The following is a 14,147-nucleotide window of genomic DNA, read 5'->3' as shown; positions in this document are numbered from 1 at the left end:
GTTAGATTAGAATCTAACAACCAAGTAACTACACTATGCAATCTACAACTACAAACGTTGCAATCAAAGAATAAGGATGAAGAGTTGATTTTCTCGGTGAAGCAGTGCGAATGATTTGATGAAGCATACAAAATTGAAAGTACGGTATTTTATGACATTGTAATCACAACTTTCCACAAGAAAGAATGTCAAATGCAAATAAATCGCCATCAGATCATGAATGGCAATGGCAATGACATGACTGAGGTTGATGATGTGAACAAGTAGCAAAAAAAAAAAAACGAGAAATTTGTAATAAAAGTAATCAATGTAAAAAGAAACAAAAAGAATCAAGCATGCTGATGACTGTATCATGCACGGTACAGCAAAGTTGTATCTTTTAAGCCCAAAACCACATATGAAAACCTGAAACCAAAAATTTAGCACCAAATATAGGCATAGCAGAAAATTAGATTTTCTAAATTAATTGAACTAGCAAAGGCAAGCTAGCCTATATCAAAATTATGAAATTTGCGATGTTGTTTGCAAACTTAAGTCTAAATGCAACCGATAATCCTGAGTCAACCTACAATTCTGCAGCGACACTAATAATGCCCAATAATGATCTTTTTTTCATATCACTCCATCCATCCCATGTACGATCTCAATGCTTTACAGTAAAGACAATTCCAATGCATTATTATAAGGACACATTCGAGAGAGTTTTATTGTAGAGTGCAAAGTAAAAATAAAAACAACATTTTATAAAGTCTTTATTGTGACTCGAAAACATAGAAGCTGCAACGAACTTTGGATTTGTGATAAAGGCGAAGCTTGATGTATGTGAAAAATTACACACAAAACCTCATAATCCTATGATTGCAGCTTTCACATGAAGTAACATTGATTCAATATTTAAGAGTACTTACCTGAAGTGACGTCAAGGCAAAACGACATGTAGACAATAACCTGTTGCCGAAGAAAACTATCGCATGCTAAGATTTTTCAGGGAGCAAATATTTTGTAGAAAACATTAAGAAATACGAGATCTCAATTGGCTTGCATTAGGGTGCATGCAAAGAGTGGTAGAAACTGTCAACTATCAAATCCTAAGCTCTTATCAACGACTAAATTCTCATTCGCATGCAGCATGATGTGGGGGTGCAGTTACCAGGTCCTCAAAACCAGCACCGGCCATTATGAAGGGAGTGTCTGGATTGCATGTGCCTGGCTTCCACTGGAAATTAATAACGTACAAATAAATTCAATCACGAGAGTGACGGGAGTTTCACTCTCTTAAAATTTCAGGATCAACCGAAATGAACAGGACCTCAAAATTTTATAAAATAGAGCAAAAAGTCACAAAAACTGTTGTTTGCTGACGAATGTTTAAGCGAGAAAAAAATCAACTTAATAACAGAATGATTGGAATGAAGAAAAAAATATATAAAAGGTTGTGTTTTTTAAAATGTTTTTCAAAAGTCTTTCTTCCACGGTATATTTCAACTGTTCATTGTTGTGTGACGTTGATTTGACGTAATTGGATCGATTTTGAAAGAGTTTAGCAACAAATTACGGTCATCCCGGAAAGGGGCGACTCCAGATTATCATTGAAATCCCTGTTACCTTATCAAGACTCCAAGCTGGACAATGTTAGCATACCACCAAACACACGCAATGGCAACAAGCAACCAGTCCTCATGACACTACGTTTTCACAATAACCGACACAAACACAAATTGAAGAAGTACAATGGAGGGAAGCAGGCAGACGTAAAAACATGACAGGATCAGTGAAAAAACGTGGTTTTGTTAAATTGAACAATAATTATTGAAGCTCGCTTAGTCTACATTAGAATGTGAGTTGCGCTAAATACACTTCGCACAGCAAAAAAAAAACACAAATAAACTTCAACTCCAACGTGTTACCTGCTTGGTTACTCCTGGGCCCTCTTCGGAGAGAAACTAGAGCGAATATTCGGTGAATATAGTGAACACGATCACCAAAGATATAATCGAAAAATACGAGCTCACAAGAATGTTGTTGAGTATTTAAACTATCTTATTTAAAAATGCTAAACAATAATAGGTCATCAACTTTAATTTATAATCTGTTGTCAAGGTTAAACATCGTATAGTGTATAGTTGTATACCCTTGCATAATTAGTCATTCATGTTTACATTGTCAAATGAAAATATAAGCTTTAATAGCTGTACTAACATAAACTATCATAGTTCCGTGCCACAGTAACTTTACACAAATACCTGAATATTTCATCCGCATCCTTTTTATGCAGACTTAAGGTGAAAGTCATGTGACCATTCGAGTTCAACTAATAATAGTAATAATGATGATGGTCATTACCTGTAGGTTCATCTTTTCGCATTGATTCTTGATGGCGGCAAGCAGATGGCTGTAGTCGGGTTTGGGAAGCTTAACCCCTGGGAAAAGATCTGATGTGATGCCATTGAAGAGAGGCAAATCGTGAGCCAAGAACTTTGGGAGGTTGACATCAATGATGGATCGCAGCATCAGGATGTCCTCGTTCTCGTCAGGATAGGCCAGCTGCGTGGAAAAAATGAAATTAAAGAAGCAGAAAATATTATCATTTTTTTTTTTAAATAAAAATCAATCCAGAAAAAAAGGATACTGTCTTGCATGCGACGTTAATGAACAGCGTCCTACCGAATTTTGTAAAATTGCTTAAGTAGATCAAAAAAGCGCAATACAGATAGTTTTGTTGCATCAGAAAAAATCTTAGCAGTATCTAACTTGTGACATGTACTTGCTGCAATAACTTTATTCTACAGTAAGATGGTAAATAAACATACACGTTTCAAAAGATTTTATTTTGATTGGTATGTTCTTATAACAGATCAATCATCTAATTCTTGTTTAACAGTGAAAGTGATCTGTCTGATTTTTTCTGTCAAGGTTCACAAGACTGCTTTGATCAGTTTCGAGCTTTCTGACGATGTTGTAAATATAACCAGTGAAAATACTTTTGGAAAAAATGTTGAAAATGTATTCAATATAACTTGATTTTTATAGCAAGTGTTAAAATAACCGACTGATTTTCTATCATTGTTATCTAACCTTTTAAGGAGAAAAAATAATGAGGCTATTCATGAAGCAGGACGTTTTTATATCTCAACCTTCGTAGACTGACAGACATAGTTCCCAAGTTTCAATCCATTCCGAGCTGAAGCCACTTTTCTCAACAAATGTTCCAGTCTATGTACCGTAAGCATAAACTCTACCAACAAATATATACCTTCAGGTTTGCAGCAGCTGTGAGTACTGACTTGACAGCTCTCATTCCGTAGTCGTAGTGATGCTGAGAAGATAATTGTTCAGAACACAACCGGTAGGTTGCTACAATCTTCACTGACAACGGACGCGCATTCACGAAACCACAACTGCCAAATATGAATTGGTTTTAGTCATGCTAAAATATGTATTGTGGTGTTTCACTGAAAAAAATCTTTCTACAGGCATTCAAAAGAAGTAGGAGTATTAACACTGCTCTAACAACGTCATCAATATCGTTGACAGTAAGAGCGACTCCCAGAATTCCCTCAACAAAGGTTTACTGCGTGCCAGCCTATTTTTTTAGCCCGATCCCGAGTAATAAGAGAAAAAAAGAACAAAGCTGATTCTTGAAAACATGCGTGGGTTGAGAGAGCGACAGCTAGAAATCTCTCAGACAGACAGGATTTCACCATTATACTGTATGATACAGTTATATATTTCATATTCAAAATACTATAACTCATAACCAGGCTGCTTGCAATCAATGTGAAAAAAGACTGAGTTGCTGTCTGAATAAGTGTAGCGGCACTGTAAGTAGTTAGTGGCATCGGTGTAATGGCGTCTTTAATGACTGACCTGTACAACATGATCTCAGATATCATGGCGTAGTCTGGGACCATCATAGCAACAGGACGAAACAAAGCTTTCAAATTGTCTGGAAGTTCTGAACGTCCGGCGTAACCTATCAACATGCGAGAGGGGTTGCAAATAAAGCAACGAATGTCAAAGAATCACAAATTATTATCGCAACAGACCAAATACGCCAACTTTCGGAACGAATACGACGAATGTATAAGTGAGTAACTGAGTATAGAGGCAAGGCGATGAAGTGCAACAATATTCATTGTTGCGGGCAGGCTGAGTTTAAAAGCGTATTAGATTAAATCACTATTGTAATCCTGTACCGACACTAGCCATCTCAATATCCCAGGGAGATTGTAATGTCTAGAGTCCGTACAATCCTACTGTATATGTTAGATATCGCAAGACAAAAAATCCTCTAAAGAGTCTAAATAATCAATTCACCAATAGCGTGGGTTCATCGAACAGAGGCGAAAAAAAAACTTTGTTTGAAAACAACAAGCTTCTAATATTCACCGGGATTCATTGTGATAAACACAGCACAAGTGACGTTCAGTTTGATTTCTGTTCCTTCAAACAACAATGTGTCGCTGCCTGACCGAATGCCAGACTGGATGGTCAAGATTTGCTGGGCAACCACTGATAGCACCTCGAGATCAATGCGGTTGAATTCATCAAAACACGACCATGCTCCACAGGATGCCAGACCCTGCATTGAAAGGAAAAGTCACAGTGGTCGTTATTGCACCACATAGCTCAGAATAGATAAGCCAAGATTGTCAAAGTTTTATGTATCAAATAATTCTTTCCATCGCATAGTTCATAGCAAAACGTTAAATTACAAACGAAAATTTATGCATTTATCTGATCGAACAATAATATTGTAAAAACAAAACAGCACGGTAGATTGATGATTTTAAATTCTATTCAAACTTTCACAACGCAAGTAATTCTGTTTTTTTAGGCATTTATAATGTGAACTTTCGCAACGCATGTACAGCTTTCTTCCGTAAATCCGTATCCAAAAAGAATTTCAGTTGTTATTCCATGCTTTGTAGTGACATGATACCTTGAAAAACTTTCCAAGCGCAAGGTAATCCAAACCATCCGAGCAGTTGAAGACAACGCATTGTTTAGCGATGGCTTTCGCCAAATCTTTAGTTGTCTCAGTCTTCCCTGTACCGGCGGGTCCTTCAGGAGCTCCTCCAAGATGCAGGTTCAGAGCTCCAAATAACGTCCTGTAGAACACAATCGTGACAATGTCATTTGGCTTCTCGCACACTAAAACATTCTACAAATGTTATTCGCTCATTAAATGTTTGACGTTGGATATAATAAAGCAAAGCTCTGTTATTTAAGAAACATTTTTGTTGTTCAACAAAATATCTAAACATTCTATGCACAAAGTTCTAAAATGATTTATCGCAATGCACAGCATCAGCAAAACAGTTGTGCATGATTTTTATACAATTATTGATATTACAAGGCAATAAAAAAAGACAAAAGACATAGATTCTAGTGCCTGGTTGCTTGGACAAAATTGTTAGAAGGCATATCGTATTAAGACACCAAAACGTAAGTATATGTGTAATTGATAGGTGGCAAGTTACTGACCGATAACATCTGTCAGTGAGGGGGGTGATAACAAGTCTGGGAGTGTTTCCAAGATACTCGTAACCATAGGCCAGACCAGCGTTGATCATTCGTGTCTGGACGTTGTTCTCCTGAAAAATGCAAGTGAAAACAAGGTTTCAGTAACAAGCTTAACAGTGCTTCCTTCAGATAGAGAAAATTGCAGAAAATCACAAAGATGTGAGACATTTAGATATGTAATGTAAAATAACAAAAGCGTGGACCACGACCAGGGCATTAAAAACGTTTGTAATGTTACCACGTTATTGTTGTTCACGACACAGCTGCAAATGTGGTCATTACCTCAACCCATGCTAGCCTACAAGACAAAATATACACAATGCATCCCATACTTCCCAGTAGTAGCGCAGCTGGCAAAGCCATGCAAAGTCGTCTTCCGTTTGAATCTTGTTCTTCACGAGATCAACGAGCACGTCACGTGAGTGGACGTCAAGCACAATCAAAGCTCCGAGAGTGACGCGATTCTGCTTCGATAACTTTCCACGGACAATGTAGACAATGTCGGATATTTGAGAGTTGCTCAGTTCCAAGTAATCTTGCATAGCCTGCAAAATAAACGTAACAATACATTCATAAGCAAATGGATTAATAAATATACGAGTATCTTTTCCCAGGGTGCCTGATCGCCGAAGCACACTGCGCTCTGACTTCACGTGCACACATACAACACCAGAGCAGGACAGCTAGGACGTACAACCCTCATGAGAAAAAATCTGTTTATTACAAACAGCAAGAAAAAGGTGAACTCCCTAACTCATGCAAATGCCCGCATGAACAGTTTTTTAGGTTCTCAACGGATACAAGTAGCTAAAATATCACCACCAAAATCAAAAATAACAGGAGTTCTCTTTGCCTGTTCACATAAAATAGTTCCTCGTCTCTCTTATTGGCAGAGTTTTTTTTTTAAATTTGGCTCGACTCAAACAAGACAAAACATCACTGTTTTAATTTTGTACGTGGTCTGACTTCATACACTGAAGCTTCGAGGAAATTTGTCGTAAATTTCCCTCAATTAAAGGAAAGAAAACTTTAAGAATCAGACCCAGCCATTCAAGAAATTTTTTATATCAATTTAACGTTTCGAATAAATTGTTCGTTATGAAGTAAAAGGAAGTTTTTGAAGTACTGACCAATTTCTTTAAACTAAAAAAAAAACATTTAAAAAATCTCTAGGCTTTATTGACGTTAAAAAGTTAAAAAGTTTTGAAACGTGGTGTCACAGAAGACTATTACGCATCAGCTGGATGGAAAGAAAAACAAATGAATTTGTTTCCCAACAAATAAACGATAAATGGAGTCTGATTAATAACATTAACCTTAGAAAATTGAGATATTTCGGACACATAGCAAGAAGCAACTCGTTGGAAAATTCAATGTTAACTGGGATGGTGCAAGGCAAATGAACAAAAGGACGACAAAAAATGAAATATTTTGACGATATCAAGCAAATTACAGGAATAAAAAGCATACCGGAAACACTAATAAAAACAAAGTACAAAACAAAATGGAGGCAGTTCATAAGGGAGATCACAGCTGATCAAACATGATCAATCTGTTGTTGAAGAAGAAGGCTTTATTATCCCGGCATTTACCTGTGGGCCGGTGGATAAAGCTTTTTGCACAGAATCCGTCCAGTACTTTTGGGTAACACACAGCACAGCTTGGCCAGGCCACTTCTTCACCCAGTCAGTCCTCGGCTCCACCTTAAAAGCTTCAAGAGAGTCGGCGATGACCTGGAATTATTTGTTTGGTAATACACCATGCGTAGCGTGAAATTAATAATGTACAGAAATTCTGTTGTTTGCAAGTACACAGCAAAGTAAGATTTTATGTCACTCGCGGAAATATCTCAAAAGTTGATCGATTGATTTTGTGGAAATCTTTATCCTCGAACCGAAAAAGTCTCTTTGGAAGATTAACCTTGATAGTTTGTAATGTACAAGGTTGCGTGGCTTTAACGAATTGACGAACTCAATATTTAACGAAATCCGACACATAATCGAAAGCGTACAGTACACTCAACCATGGCTCATGCTCAACATAAAAGACTTTTACATCTAATACTTTTGTAGGCTATAGCACATTTTAGTGCTATACGAAAGATATGAGACAAAGCAAAGCGCCTTTGCAGTATAAAGAAAAATGACATTTAAGAATCATATTTTATTTCGTGCAGTTTGGAATGTAAGTGTAGCTCAACCGTGTTAACTATTCGCTTGCTGCAAGCTTATAATAATCAAATGATATCTTACCTTTCTTATGCTGGTTACCATGTCCGCTTCCAATTCCAGCAGCCACTTTTCAACTTGACCTCTAGCTTTCGATGTGGATATCTGGTCTACCAACTGCACAACCTCACCTTCAGAGCTCTTTATGTGCGTGATGTCTGAAGCAAGTAGAAAAGAATTGCTTAGCGCGTCATCTCTTACAGAGAAAAACATCCACCAAAAAGAAGGGAATTTTTACTGTACGTTGTTGCTTGTTAAACATAATGGTAGGAAAAAGTTACAATTATTTATTATAGCAACGCTGCAGTGATGTTCGCATTAAACGCGAACAAAACATACCAAGAATGTCAGTGAACTCCAGATTAGCGATTCCTTCAAAGCATTTCTTCAAGTGCGGCTGGACTCTGGTCGGGTCTTTGGTTTCAGACAAAATTTCTAACAACTCGTCATTTGACAAAAAGAAGAACCTGAAAATAGACAGCATCATCATACAGTGATAATAATCACTTAACTGTGAATTGACTTAAACACCTCCGGACAGTATTCGAAAGAAAATGCTTTTCACAGCACATTAATAAATGTGCAGATGTCGTGACCAAGGTAAAAGTAAGCAAGCTCAGATAAAAAAAAATATGATTGGTAGATCTGGCAAAAATAATTAATTTCTAAAAGCTGCAATGACAGAAAGAAATGATGCTACTAAGACGATAACTTTTACAATTAACATTACTTCATAAGCGGGTCTGCAAACTGAGTGACGCTCCCGCAGCAAACGAGAACTTATATTACTTACAGTTACAATACGCTTTTACATTAGGCTGTATTAACGCAGATGAACATTAATCTTCGAACAACGCGACTTTTGCTTGTCATGGTGTGTCGAGTGCACTGTCGAGTACAGTACTGTGTTGAAGGCGCTGTCGAGTACAGTACTGTGTTGAAGGCGCTGTCGAGTATAGTACTGTGTTAAAAGCGCTGTCGAGTACAGTACTGTGTTAAAGGCGCTGTCGAGTACAGTACTGTGTTGAAGGCGCTGTCGAGTATAGTACTGTGTTAAAAGCGCTGTCGAGTACAGTACTGTGTTGAAGGCGCTGTCGAGTACAGTACTGTGTTGAAGGCGCTGTCGAGTATAGTACTGTGTTAAAAGCGCTGTCGAGTACAGTACTGTGTTGAAGGCGCTGTCGAGTACAGTACTGTGTTGAAGGCGCTGTCGAGTATAGTACTGTGTTAAAGGCGCTGTCGAGTACAGTACTGTGTTGAAGGCGCTGTCGAGTATAGTACTGTGTTAAAGGCGCTGTCGAGTACAGTACTGTGTTAAAGGCGCTGTCGAGTACAGTACTGTGTTGAAGGCGCTGTCGAGTATAGTACTGTGTTAAAAGCGCTGTCGAGTACAGTACTGTGTTGAAGGCGCTGTCGAGTATAGTGCTGTGTTAAAGGCGCTGTCGAGTACAGTACTGTGTTGAAGGCGCTGTCGAGTATAGTACTGTGTTAAAAGCGCTGTCGAGTACAGTACTGTGTTGAAGGCGCTGTCGAGTACAGTACTGTGTTGAAGGCGCTGTCGAGTACAGTACTGTGTTGAAGGCGCTGTCGAGTACAGTACTGTGTTAAAGGCGCTGTCGAGTACAGTACTGTGTTGAAGGCGCTGTCGAGTACAGTACTGTGTTGAAGGCGCTGTCGAGTACAGTACTGTGTTAAAGGCGCTGTCGAGTACAGTACTGTGTTGAAGGCGCTGTCGAGTATAGTACTGTGTTAAAGGCGCTGTCGAGTACAGTACTGTGTTGAAGGCGCTGTCGAGTATAGTGCTGTGTTAAAGGCGCTGTCGAGTACAGTACTGTGTTAAAGGCGCTGTCGAGTACAGTACTGTGTTGAAGGCGCTGTCGAGTACAGTACTGTGTTGAAGGCGCTGTCGAGTACAGTACTGTGTTGAAGGCGCTGTCGAGTACAGTACTGTGTTGAAGGCGCTGTCGAGTACAGTACTGTGTTAAAGGCGCTGTCGAGTACAGTACTGTGTTGAAGGCGCTGTCGAGTACAGTACTGTGTTGTTTTCAAGCTTTAAGTTCAGTAACAGTGATGTTTTAAATAAACTATTTAAAGAGTCTTTGGTACGATCCAACGTGGTATCGAACCTAATACCGACCATCCCAGGAACGGGTATGGCACCTTTCTGCTGTTTAACTAAGTAAATTCGTTTACCCAAGAAACGATAAACAGAGCCACGTGCTTCCAGAATAGTTTCTAACATCTTTGGTATTATTTACGTAATAAATTTTGTGTTAAACTTGAAACTCTTGTCAAGTTATCCTTAGCTTTCCAATCCTCAAATAAACCATAAAGCACAGGAACTGGAATGCGTATTGCTGGTAAAAGGTGCCATGTCTACATGTTTGAATGATAACTTTTCGTACCTTGGGAAATAAAGTCTTTTCTTCTCCAGGTATTCGTTCAGTCCTTTGAGAATGAGGTCCAGCAGTTCACTTGATTTCTTCAGTTTTTCCAACATTTTATCGATCAACACAACAACAAGAACGTGTTTGTCCTGTAGATGGAAGCGCATGTTCATAAAATTCTTTAATGTTGGACTGAAAAGGAAAACTAAACCGCCCAAACGTGTTATTCGGGCAATAAAGCATTAGCATAGAAATGAACTCGGGCAGCAGATTTAAATTTTAGTATTTTGATTGTACAATGTACATGTAGCAGCCAAGCTGGCTGAGTAGTTAGTTAAATCTTTATCCTCGGACTGAAAAAGCCTGTTGACAAACTTAATCCTGAATTTCGTAATGTATTTCTTCTTCTTGACAGAAGACATCAAAGACTACTTACTACGATCGCTTGCTTCATGATGTCCCTCCAGGTTTTATCCACAGTCGTGAATCTTCTTCCTTCTTCTGGCATCTGTGCCATGATGTCAGGAGAACTGAAGATCGGTTCCAGGTAGAGCCAAGTAGCTTGGACCTTAAGCCATTCATCAAGAATCTCTTGCAGAAGCAAAAGTTTTTCCTCCCACTCTCTATTCAAAAAATAAATAAACCATGTAATTATAAAATAACGCATGACAACAATTGCAGATATCTCAGTCAATATGATATTGAATTTTTCAAGTGTTTAAGAAAGGTTACAAGTTATCATTTTCGTTCCAATATGCATTGGTCACTTAGTTTCCATAAACAAGCAAAAACACAAATTTACTTTATTTCCTCTTCGAATGGTTTGATGAACGGTGATCCCCTCATGGTCTGTGTTTTGACAATGTGATCATCCAGCAACATTTGAATGTCATCAACTGATGATAAAATCATTGTGCCTGTTTCTCTGTATGCTATCATGTTGAATTCCACCTGATAACATAAAAAATGACGTAATGTTCATTGTTCATCTCAAAATAGTCATGAAGTAAAGAAATGAGAAATTAATTAAAACAATTTAGCTTTTTTGTATTTTGTAAGCTTTAAATTGATACATTAAGAAAATTTTGCATTTTAAATTATCGTAAACGGTAACACGAACATAAAGTATGTGATAAGGAAGTACTGACATCGTCCCATTCAGTATGCATTTTCTCCATGGCTTTCTCAAGCGAGTATTCCTTGCTGGCCGCTTCCGATATCGACTCAAACTTGTCTAAATACGGTTCCAGGTTCATGTCCAGATATTTAGAAAGAGTTGATTCCTGAAACAGAAAGATAAACGTGGCAAAACTTCACACCGTTTGACAATTTCCACAAGTCTTAAAAATGTCGAAATCCTCAAATAAATAATAGAACTTGGTTGTTGTATTTCCCCGTTTGAACGTTTCCCACTCGGAGTGAAGAAGCTAGTCTGATATCGACCTATAAAACGTTTACTCGGATGACAGAATATCGCCAGTGTAATTACCCACAATGTTTTCTTTCATTCAGAATGTGCGTAGGCTCTCTGTGCTGAATGGGGAGATGGTAGCCTAGAGACATCTACAGGAAGCCTACTAATGTACACCTCGGTGTTAAACTGTGCAGTTATCCCTTCAGTGCAATTTAGTTAAAAAGTCTGATATGAGTGCAGACATGGTTGCGTTTATTGACCGAAGAAACTAAGTTCTAAAAAGAAGCAGGTGGCAAAGCTTCGGTGAGTTGGAATTTTCGCGACCCAACGGATTATTGAGAATAATTTTTGTTTAAAAAATTTGCAAAAACTACTGCAATGGGAAGGAAAACAATTTCATGTAGTTTACCTTTTGAAATTTACATCAAATGTCCTTTCGATGAACTGTCAGTTCCAATTTATCAGCTGCAGCAGGTGCTGATCTTTCATTTCTCAATCATCTCGTTACGTTAAAATAATGCAACGTACAGGTTGAAACAAGGCAAAAAGTACGGATTTAACATTACAACCAACCTCGTCAGGCTTGATAGGAAACCCAACGGCCGATGATAGCTGCGTCCAATGTCGGTCTCTCAAACCAGGGTTGCAGAGAGTTTGAACCAATGGAATGTTTTCCTTGAACTCCTCTACACGAGCTTTAGTCTAAGAAACAGACGCCAGTCAATGCACATGAAAAATTATGTAAAAAATAAATTTAAAGCGGATAAAGATTGATGAAAAAAAAATTGATTTCCCTGTCATCAATACACAAACATTTAAAAATGTTAGACTAAGTTAACTGGAACTAGCTTTAACAATAGGAAATTTGGTAATGCATACTGCTGAGCTTCAACTATGCAGGTCTCAACTACACACACACTTTCTTTAAATGATAAGGGCCTCTTATTTCAAAATATCTGATATTCACCAATGACAAAATGACGTACTTTTGAAGCTTTAGAAAATAACACTACTTTTGAAAAAAAGTTCTATTTGAAATTTCAGTTAAGTTTTTTAAGTCGCCCTCGTATTTTTTTTTATTAGCTTGTACCAGAAATGTATAAGGTTTTTAATATCAAGGGCAAAAAAGTTTGACACACAATGAGCGAATCACATATGATAAAATTTTGCACCACAAACTTTGTCATTTCCCAACTCCCATGACATAATTCACTAATCATGGAATCACCTAACCCATCACGCCACATTACGTAGAACTTGGAATGGAGTTATCATCAGTCTTTATTTTTTAACTGTTTATACGATATATTGAAGATTCCGTTCACAAGTGATAATTTGCGCCATGTTCATGGTAAGCAATAGACTTATATCTTAAGGATGTGATTCAACAACCATCAAGAAGCTATGCCATGAAGTATAATGCGTCGCAAGAAGAAATTTCCTTGGGTTGCTTCTTTTCAGTAATTTTTCAACAACAGTCCCTACCTTCTCGGCGATTGCTTTAGCATTGGGATTTTCAGAGAAAGTCTTTTCCAGCTTGTAAAGACCTCTCCAGAAGTTTCCTATGTCTTGCTCAACAGTGTCAGGATCAACTTTGTCAAAAGTGCCGTCCACCCATTCTCTGAAAAAAACACAGTTCGCTCGTGTAATAAGCCTGTTGGTAAAACAAGACGATGCTAATATAGGATGTTATCAACACGTTTTATGATACACACTAGTATGATGTCACGATATGTAGATAATTACTTCCAAAGATGACAAATAAACTTTTGCTTCAAATCATAAAACTTTCATGTAGCTTGTTTAGTTGTTAGCAGCAACATAACTCTCTGCTCTGTCATCCAGATAACAAATAGACAAATGGTTTTATTGAAGAAGTCGGTTTGTGTGATCGACGAAGAGTTAAAATAACGCAAAACGTCACTCATAATATCTTGAGATGAGGTAACAAAGTTGTTCGCATCATTAAAATGTATCATGTTTTCAATCAGAAACGTGGTGGGCGGACTCAGCTACTTCAAAGTTCATTACAAATCTTATAAAAAGTTTGAGTTCCAAACTGTGGATTTGAATTCTATACGAATTTGCAAATATCCATGAAATTTAAATCAACATAAAGCTTACTTGTGTTTATTTGTGAACTCCACAGTGGTTTCGTATAGCTTCAGGTAAGGAGTGACGGTGGCAACGAGCGACTTCCTGATGGGATACTGACTCATCTCCCATCCGTAAGCTTCCTCCTCAATGTTGAACTGCTCAATCTTTTCCGCGGCAGTTTCCAAGCGCGCTGAAACCAAGAAAAGTTTTCTTAAGGACAAAATATCAAGCAAGCTAAAAATGTTTTTCAATTAGAAAATTTTTAAGTGGAATAAAGTTATCATCAATTCAAACAAATAGCACAACTGGAATAATGTTAAAAATGCATCATCCAGGGCAAACTCAGTAATAGCGTCATATATAAAATAAAAAAGGAAAGCTTGTAAGACTTTATTCAAATTGTAGCAAATCAACACAGTTCACATTTCTCTTTGCATACACCAGAGTAGCTGCACTCGCTACAACGGCCATTGTGTTGTAGTCTAGTTTACTTTC

General features: G+C 37.8%; 1 protein-coding gene across 4 annotated transcripts in view; it reads right to left on the bottom strand.

Annotated features, from left to right (window-relative positions):
- The window catches only part of LOC145769694 (dynein axonemal heavy chain 7-like), a 56,630-nt gene that overhangs the window by 31,547 nt on the left and 10,936 nt on the right, over window positions 1-14,147 (bottom strand). For 3 of the 4 annotated variants that reach the window (XM_082581370.1, XM_082581371.1, XM_082581373.1), the window contains exons 16-33: window positions 13,680-13,842; window positions 13,041-13,176; window positions 12,129-12,257; window positions 11,290-11,424; window positions 10,944-11,092; window positions 10,578-10,764; window positions 10,160-10,290; window positions 8,094-8,221; window positions 7,779-7,912; window positions 7,119-7,259; window positions 5,859-6,071; window positions 5,488-5,597; window positions 4,943-5,111; window positions 4,390-4,582; window positions 3,868-3,973; window positions 3,254-3,398; window positions 2,344-2,544; window positions 1,908-1,943 (exon numbers count right to left, since the gene is read on the bottom strand). In XM_082581370.1, coding sequence (XP_082437496.1) covers window positions 1,908-1,943; window positions 2,344-2,544; window positions 3,254-3,398; window positions 3,868-3,973; window positions 4,390-4,582; window positions 4,943-5,111; window positions 5,488-5,597; window positions 5,859-6,071; window positions 7,119-7,259; window positions 7,779-7,912; window positions 8,094-8,221; window positions 10,160-10,290; window positions 10,578-10,764; window positions 10,944-11,092; window positions 11,290-11,424; window positions 12,129-12,257; window positions 13,041-13,176; window positions 13,680-13,842 — 2,606 coding nt within the window. The remainder of the gene's footprint in view (window positions 1-1,907; window positions 1,944-2,343; window positions 2,545-3,253; window positions 3,399-3,867; window positions 3,974-4,389; window positions 4,583-4,942; window positions 5,112-5,487; window positions 5,598-5,858; window positions 6,072-7,118; window positions 7,260-7,778; window positions 7,913-8,093; window positions 8,222-10,159; window positions 10,291-10,577; window positions 10,765-10,943; window positions 11,093-11,289; window positions 11,425-12,128; window positions 12,258-13,040; window positions 13,177-13,679; window positions 13,843-14,147) is intronic. The other variant, XM_082581372.1, reaches the window with a different exon arrangement.

This window comes from Aplidium turbinatum, chromosome 4, assembly GCF_918807975.1.
Source record: "Aplidium turbinatum chromosome 4, kaAplTurb1.1, whole genome shotgun sequence".
In the NCBI taxonomy this organism is placed as follows: Eukaryota; Metazoa; Chordata; class Ascidiacea; order Aplousobranchia; family Polyclinidae; genus Aplidium; species Aplidium turbinatum.
Note: the sequence above shows the minus strand (reverse complement) of the source record. Positions and strands in the feature narration are given on the sequence as shown.